The sequence below is a fragment of the Myotis brandtii genome, unplaced genomic scaffold (genome assembly GCF_000412655.1).
Source record: "Myotis brandtii unplaced genomic scaffold, ASM41265v1 scaffold443, whole genome shotgun sequence".
NCBI lineage: Eukaryota > Metazoa > Chordata > Mammalia > Chiroptera > Vespertilionidae > Myotis > Myotis brandtii.
Genome location: NW_005366952.1, coordinates 1,246,512 through 1,255,358, shown reverse-complemented (window position 1 = coordinate 1,255,358; position 8,847 = coordinate 1,246,512). Strand labels below are relative to the sequence as shown.

Below are 8,847 nucleotides of genomic sequence, written 5' to 3'. Positions count from 1 at the left end.
ATTGTATGGCATATACATCTGCCTGGATATATTTCTACTCTTGACCAAAGTTTTGTAAGAACTGGGGCAGGGGGTGGGGAGGGAGGGTATTTTATTGAGAACTATTTACAAAAGACTTATCTGTAAGTTTGAACTCAGGAGTACAGTTTTAGCTCTCTAGACTCTATAACAGCTTCTGCTTTAAAACTACTAAAGTGTTTCTTAACAATGAAAAAATAAGATCTTGATAAAGTAAAAAATAAGGAACATTTCATCTTTTAAATATTAATTCTTATGTGGACTCATTTCCAGAAAACTTGGGGGTTATTATTGTGACAACAGGCGGTTAAGTAGCATTATTGTGTAATGCTTACATACCATGGAGTTTTTAATAGACAGTAAATCAGTTTCCTCTGAGAGTCATTACTTACAAGTACTTCTTTAAGTTTAATTTCTGATTGTAATGGGTGCTGTAAGTGCATTTGAACATTGCAATAAAATGTGATGAGATGAATTGTTAAAAGCTATATCAAAAAGAAAGGTAAACTTGATTAAAATCCTTTCTTTCACTATTTGTATTATTTTTTTTAAAAAAACTTTTATTCCTTAAATGTAAAATGATTAATTTTTTGATGTAAACTCATTAAATTCAAAGAGAAAAATCAGCTGCTGTGGCAATGTGTTTTTTCCTCTGTGGTTAAATATTGATCTAGTATTTATATTCTGAATTGATTGCTGTGGACATATAAGCAATAAATATTTTAACATGTTTCTCAACATAAAAGTATTGCTAATTTAAAAAATTAGATATATTATTATTTGTTAATCCTCACCCGAGGATATTTTTTTTTAGATGAAAAGACATTTTATTATTATTTTACTATATAACATAGTAGTGAATATATCTGATTGCATTTTCTCAAATGGCAAATGAGAACAGGACAGCATTTTACTGAAAACCTCAATATCATCTGTCTTTTGGAGGATTCAGTTTCCTACGACGTGTATGATACTGTCCATAAGGATATCAACGGTGCTTGGTAGTAAAGAACATTCTGCTAAGTTGTTCTATCATGGGTCGTTGCTCCAAGTGTTCATCTTTTACTTCTAATCTGGTTTTCAGTATTTGATCCTGTGTTTCTTCATAATTATGCACAGGATCTGGCCGAGGGATAGGCTTGGTGTGTTCATACGGAATATCCACAGAAGGATGGTAGCAAACTATCGTCCTGCCATCAGATGTCAAAGCAAGTTCTACTTTGCAATTATAGTCATCTGGAAGAGAAGAGTATGTGGATTTATGACAAACACAGTATAAAACTCCATTTTGGATTGGAAATAAATGTTTCAAAATAGTTCTGTTTGATATCGCCCATTTCACTGCTGATACGGCCATGGTGAATCAAGATGCTTTATCAGGTGGTATGGGAAAAGATTTGAAGAGAAAATGCTTTTAAAATTTGCTTCTAGGCATACCTATTTTCATCCCTTGACGTCTGCTCACCGCGAGCCCACCATCTTCCTCCAGCCGGGTCCGAAGATATTTTTTCCATTGATTTTCAGAGAGAGTGGAAGGGAGTGGGGAGTGGGGAAAAGAGAGAAAGAGAGAGAAACATCAATGCAAGTGAGACAAATCAATCAGTTGCCTCCCGCACGCGCCTGGACCAGGGCCAGGATCAAACCTGCAACCCAGCTACATGCCCTTCACCAGGAATCGAACCTGAGACCCTTCAGTGCTTCAGCTGACACTCTAACCACTGAGCAATGCCAGCCAGGGTTAGACATATATTTTAATATGCTTTCCAGAATAAATTTTACCATTTTAAAAAAATGTAAGTATTAGCCCTAAATTTTTAAAAAATAATTTTTATTGATTTCAGAGAGGAAGGGAAGGGAGGGAGAGAGAGAGACAAACAACAATGATGAGAGAGAATCATTGATTGGGTGCCTCCTGCATGCTCCACCCTGGGACGGAATCGAACTGTGACCTCCTGGTTCATAGGTTGATGCTCAAGCACTGAGCTACACTGGCTGGTCAAAAAATGTAAGTTTTTTTGGCCATAAATTTTAAGGACTAGACTTGGGAAGTATTTTCTAGTCTGGAGGTAATGAGTAATGTATAAATTTTTGATATTTTTAAAGAGTCAATCTATATCATCACTATTAGGGATGGTGAGAGGAGAGAGAGAGATGTAATTATTCAGTTTTGAAGTAGTTAAAAATAGTTGGATATGGTTATGTCTGAGTTGTATTCATACTGTCTCAAGCAAAATAATGATTATGTAAAAACAAAAAGTAATAAATCAGGGAAGCGTATTCTCACCAGCTGATTCAGGTGTCTGCTTTATTTGTTAGCAAATAACAAATGGGGAGATAATTTCACTTTATCTGTTTATTAGAAGCCTGGTGCATGAAATTTGTGCAGGGGGGGGGGGCATGTCCCTCAGCCCAGCCTGCATCCACTCCAATCTGGGACCCCTCGGGGGATGTCCGACTGCTGATCCCTGTGGGATTGGGCCTAAACCAGCAGTTGGACATCCCTCCCACAACCCAGGACTGCTGGCTCCCATCTGTTCACCTGCCTGCCTGCCTAATTGCCCCTATCCGCCTCTGCCTGCCAGCCTGATCACCCCTAACCACTCCCCTGCCAGTCTGATCGATGCCTAACTGCTCCCCTGCCAGCCCAATTGCCCCCAACTGCCCTCCCCTGCTGGCCTGGTCCCCTCAACTGCCCTCCCCTGCTGGCCATCTTGTGGTGGCCATCTTGTGATGACATGGGGGTGGCCATCTTGTGACCCCATGAGGGCAGCGATCTTGTGCAAGGGCATGATGGTCAATTTGCATATTACTGTTTTTTTTTTTTTTTAAATATAGGATAAGGTATTTATTAAACAACTAGAGGCCTGGTGCATGAAATTCGTGTACTGAGGGGGGTGGAGGTCCCTCAGCCCGGCCTATGCCCTCTCACAGTCCAGGAGCCCTTGGGGGTTGTCCAACTGATGGCTTAAGCCCACTCCTCGTTGGAAGTGGGCCTAAGCCCACAGTCAGACATCTGCCTGATTGCCCCTAACCACTTCTGCCTGCCAGCCTGATCACCTCCTAACCATTCCCCTGCAGGCCCGGTTGCCCCCAACTTCCCTCCCCTGCTGGCCCAGTTGCCCCCAACTGCCCTCCCCTGCCAGCATGGTCACCCCCAACTGCCCTCCCCTGCAGGGCTGGTCCCCCCCAACTGCCCTCCCCTGCAGGCCTGGTTGCCCCCAACTGTCCTCTCCTGCTGGCTTGATTGCCCACAACTGCCCTCCCCTGCCAGCCATCTTGTGGTGGCCATCTTATGACCACATGGGAGCGGCCATCTTGTGCGAGGGCATGATGGTCAATTTGCACATCACCCCTTTATTATATAGGACTAGAGGCCTGGTGCACGAAATTCGTGCACGGTGGGGGGGCTCTCAGGCCAGCTTGCACCCTCTCCAATTTGGGACTCCTCGGGGGATGTCTGACTGCCAGTTTAGGCCTGATCCTCGGGATCGAACCTAAACTGGAAGTCGGACATCCCTCTCACAATTCGGGACCACTGGCTCCTAACTCTTCACCTGCCTGCCTGCCTGATCGCCCCTAACTGTCCCCACTGCTGGCCTGGTAACTCCTAACTGTCCCCCCTGCCGGCCTGGCCGCCCCCCCTTTCCCCACCGCCCACCAGCCTGGTAACTCCTAACTGCCTCTCCCGCTGGCCTGGTCGCCCAACTGCCCCCTTGCCAGCCTGGTCGCCCCCAACTGCCCCCCCTGCTGGCCTGGTTGCCTCATGCAGCTTGCTGCTCAGTCGTTTGGTCATCCCTCACTAGCCCCCTGCCGGCCTGATTGCCCCATGCAGCCTGTTCAGTCCGTTTGGTTGTTTCAGTTGCTTAGGCTTTTATATATATATAGATTCTCCATGGGTCTCTTATGTTTCTGTATGTCTTGCAAGTGTAGGTACTGACTACCTTTACTCCGGAATATTTTTCAATGATGTTTGTATGGTGGAGAATATAGAGAAGAGATAGTGTCCCATCACAGGAAAAACAGCAGATTTGCTCTGAGCCTTGCAAAATAGAGAATGTCTTCTTCTGTAGCAAAGGGCATTAGAAAAAATTTGGGTTCCCTGTGCGCAGGGTTCCTCTCCTGTAATGCAACCTTTTGTATGCACTGGTATCACTCGGCTCTTTGCATTGTCTTGTGGGAATTGGGGCAGAGGATCAGAACAAGAAAATGATACTTTGGCTGTTGCCCTGAGTGATAAAGTCCTTTGTTTCTGACCCTGGAATCTCATGTCTTCTGCCAGCACCCCGAAAGTTGTGCCAGACTAACTTGTTAGTCTGCAAGTAGGGTAAAGTCTCAGACCCTTCTGAACAATAAAGATTTATTAATTTAAAAAATCAATAAACAAATCCTTGATGAGGATGAAAAAAAAGACATACCATATTCAAAAATGATACTTAAACTATGAAATTTATTAAATATAATCAATTAAGTAAATTCCGATTTTCCAGGTATGTGCATATGTGGTGTGTTTGTACTCGGTGAAGGTGGACTTGTAAAAAATACACATTTCCGCAATGATGCTTCATTCGGAGCCCTGGCACCAATTACGAATGGCCGCTCCAGCACTACCGGCTACTAGGCAGAGCGCGCCACCCACCGTCCACCACGTTGGTATATCATGCAGGAAAATAATCTGAGCGATAAAAGCGAAAACCACATCCATGGTCTTCATTAGTGCTACTAGCCCGGCTTTTTCTATTTGAAGGGCTTTGGTGAGAAACACCTGACCCCCCAAACCAAACAGCCCGATTAGTAGGAGAAGAAAGAACGTGTCCATCCCACAGTTCGGCAGCTTCCACATTCCTAATGCGAAGAGGATGATGACGCACTCCAGGAGGCCAACCACCGTGTAATACCAGATGGTCAAAAAGTAGTCCACAGATTTCCCCATTTTTCTGAGGATAACGAAAGTCAAGGCAGCGCACACGGCTTGTCCGAGTGATGCGAACGTGCCCTTCAGGTGATCTGAGTAGCTTCCAGTCATCTCCGCAGTGTTGGAACCAAACAGAAACGGTGGCCTCACGCTGAGGATCACTCCGGTGATGGCGAATGCGGTGAAGAGAACATCCCAAAGGCTGTATTTTTCCTTGAGAAACATGCAAGCAAATAGAGACGTAAACACTGGACAGCTAAACGAGACCACTGTGGCATTGGCGAGGGACGTCATATGGAAAGCGTAGTATAAAAGGATCATGGCGGTAGAACCGAGGACTCCTCTGAGAATGAGGAAGATTCGTAGGTCTTTTGGGCCTATAAACCCAGTTTTTCTGTATATTAAGCAAGGGATAACGACTAACATTTGGAACACACATCGGAATGCACTAATTTCTACAGCATGGAGGCCTTGCACTTTTTTAACAAGTAAAGAGGCCACTGAGAAAAGGAAGGCAGACAATAATGCGTAAAACAGACCAAGTCCACGACATGGTGCTTTCTTCTTGGCTTCCGGCTGCGCTCACGAACTGCAAGGCGAGGAGCAGCATAGCGGGCACCAGCTGGGGCCCGGGGTTTCCACGGCCTCCGACGGCTCTTCCTTCACGGCCAGCGACTCTTCACTCACGGATGGGGATGTGGATGTGACAGCTGTGAGCGGCAGCCCGGGCTCCCGCAGCATGGCGACCCGGGTGCTGCTGAGGGGCTGCATTGTGCGGCTGGCGCTCTTCCCGCGGCTGTTCAAGTGCCAGATGTTGGGGTCCAACCCCAGTAGGTCCAGGGGTTGCCAAAGGCGTGGATGGAGTCGTGGAAGAAGGAATGACACCGAGGCAGCGTTCAGATGATCAGCAAAGCCAGGTTCTCCAGCCAGGTTCTCTTTTATTCTCCTTGTTACATCTGTATTTATACCAGTTGATTTTAATCCTTTCCATTCTATTCCAAAGGTTAGGGCATTTCTTATCTCCATCCCAAGGTCACTACTCTACTGTTCTGTTAAGCTACAAGGAAGTAACTGAAGGAGATTATCCTAAGTAAAGATTATGTAGCTTAAGCGTGATTGTTCGTAGTTAAGGTGATTAACTACCCGCCTGGCACTTAGTTAAGGGGTTTTACTGATTTATTCCCTTCCTTAGTCCTGTTAATCCCTAACTCCTGGGGAAACAACCTTTCTCGGAGAGGTGACCCTGGTTAGAACACATAGCGCTAAGAAGGGGACCAAACATATTAAGAACAGTATGCCATATACGCCAGGTCCCTTGAAACATATGCTGTGCAGATGTTTCTTCCCTGCAGTGACTGTGTCAAGCAGCAAGGATGGACCGGCTTCTGGCAACTCCCCCATTCTTATTTTTTAAATGTAGCGCGTGTAAATCGGCAGCCACCTCTCGGATTGCATTGTTTAAGACTTGGAAGAAGACTGGGAAAAGACAAATAGTTATTAAAGTTATGAATAAAAATAGGCCTTCGGCCCTAACCGGTTTGGCTCAGTGGATAGAGCGTTGGCCTGCAGACTGAATGGTCCCAGGTTTGATTCCGGTCAAGGGCATTTACCTTGGTTGCAGGCACATCCCCAGTAGGGGGTGTGCAGGAGGCAGCTGATCGATGTTTCTCGAATCGATGTTTCTAACTCTCTATTCTCTCTCCCTTCTTCTCTGTAAAAAATCAATAAAATATATTTTAAAAAGTAGGCCTGCGCTTAAAAGCATGGGGATAATGCTTTGTTTAGAGATGGTTTAAAAAAAAAAACAACCCAAATCAGAAGACAATTAAAATTATGGAATGACAGTTAAAGTTGCTAATGCCACTGAACGAGAAACTATTAGTCAAATTTGGTGATTTAAAAACTTTTCAAATAGTTTACATATAAAAAATCTGGCATTAAAATGAAAAGGCACAGATATGGGTTAAAAGAATAATAATCATTTATAAAAGCCTTGGAAATAAGGCTAATTTATTCGTATCTTTAACACCATTAAGTAGGCACCTATTCAACAGTTTTGGTGATAAGGATGGGATGCTGACAGAGACATGGTCTGCTGGATGATGAAGGATAGTGGCCAACAGGCCAGTGAGAGATGAGACAACTCCCTGGCACCCAGTAATAAATGCTCTTGCCCAAGTATTAGGTTGATTAGGGTAATAAGGACCATACCAATATCCTACTTGTTAAAGATTAGAGGCTGAGCAATGGGAGGTAGGTTTGAAACAAGCTGCCTAAATGGTGCCTTAGGGGTTCACTCTTCTCTGGGCAGGTAGAAGTAGGAATCTTATTATAATGGGACAACTCTGAAGACAATGTGACTGGCTGTGAAGCCAAAGAATCCCCCAAATTGAAATAGATGGCATCTGCAGTGAGGGACAAGTTATTCAATACAGACCTTTGCGTGGTCTGAAAACACGTTCGTTAGGGTGAACCGTGAGTGGGTGGCCACTGACAGTGAGTGCAAAGCCTTGCTTATTGGCTCAGAGCTCTCTCTCCCTTTGTGCTCCCTTCTCGCTCCTCTTCTCCCCTGACCTCGCTTTCATTAAGGAGAAAGGTGATTAAGGGTGAGACCTGATACACACCTGCCTGAGGATGCTGGGGGCACTTTGCAGAGGGGAGAGATTCAAACTTTTATCACTCTGTTGGTTATAGCCACTCGAGTCATTATCCTATCAAGTTCTGTGTGAGGAGTGGGCACCGGAATCCAACTCTTGGAGTTTGGGCAATTTTTGCATCGGAGCAAGGAAATAATGTGACCCTGTTGGGTGGAGCCCTTTGGGCCTATTCAGTGTACTACTGCTGTAGCTTCCACTGATGATTGTATACAGGAGTCCTTGAATCATGTTATTTTATTTAATGTTGTTTCACTATGACCTTATGAGGAAAAGTAATGGAGTCCCAGCAGGGGTCACTGTCTGTGTGGAGTTAGTACGTGCTCCCCATGTCTGCGTGGGTTTTCGCCAAGGACTCCTGTTTCCTCCCACATCCCCAAGATGAGCATGAGGTGAATAGCGTGTCTACGTTGCCTCAGTCTAAGTGAGAGTGGTGGGTGTGAGTGGCCCTGCGGTGGAAGGGCGTCCTGCCCAGGATGGGGTCCTGCCTTGTGTCCTGAGTTGCCAGGACAGGCTGCTGTCACCTGACCCTGAAATGAAATAAGTGGGTTGGAAAATAATTATTTTACTTTCTAAAAATGTTATTTTTATTTTACTTGTTTTTAGTCATCTTTCTAAAATGTATGTATAGCTCACATCTATGTAATGTTTAATATTAGAACTATTTTGGGTCTTTATTTTTGGGACCAGAAATATGCCATAGGAACCTAATTCTTATTTATATCAATTAGCCTGTGGGAAAATTGGTTTTGTTATGTATGTCGCTTCGCTTAAAGTTGCAGTTCCCAAGAATCTATTGATGATGTTAAGTGAGAACTTACTGTAATTGGTATCAATGTTTACATGTCTGTACTATGAATGCTAATGAGTACCAGGTGAATTTAGAGAATGCATCTCTTCCCAAATAATACTAGTGCCTTTGCATCCCCACAACCCTAACGACCCCTTTGGGCTACAAGTCTCTGTGACTAATGGTTTTTCCAATTAGAGTGGCAAAAAGAGGCATCCTCCATGTGAGGTGCTTCTGGGTATTTGGGAATCCTTGGGCCGCTGGCTACCCTTTTGAAAAGCAGCTATTAACCTGCCACTAGACTGTTCTTGAAACTGACCCATGGAGGCCTTGCCACTCTTCGGCATGATAGTCCCATATTGGGGCAGATCAACCAACTTAAAGGCAAACAAGGTGGGGAGGTCCAAACAAGCCTCACTGTCAAGTGGAAATGCCATGTTGCAGAATGCAGCTGAGCTCCTCAGCTTTCCATG

General features: G+C 44.7%; 1 protein-coding gene and 1 pseudogene across 1 annotated transcript; both read right to left on the bottom strand.

Annotated features, from left to right (window-relative positions):
* Window positions 1-819: 819 nt before the first annotated feature.
* On the bottom strand, window positions 820-1,536 carry LOC102261600 (39S ribosomal protein L42, mitochondrial). Its single transcript, XM_014546417.1, has one exon. It carries the CDS (start codon window positions 1,373-1,375, stop codon window positions 1,007-1,009), a length of 369 nt encoding a protein of 122 aa, XP_014401903.1. The 5' UTR covers window positions 1,376-1,536; the 3' UTR covers window positions 820-1,006.
* A 2,909-nt stretch (window positions 1,537-4,445) lies between these two features.
* LOC102264047 lies at window positions 4,446-5,830 on the bottom strand (annotated as a pseudogene).
* Window positions 5,831-8,847: the final 3,017 nt, after the last annotated feature.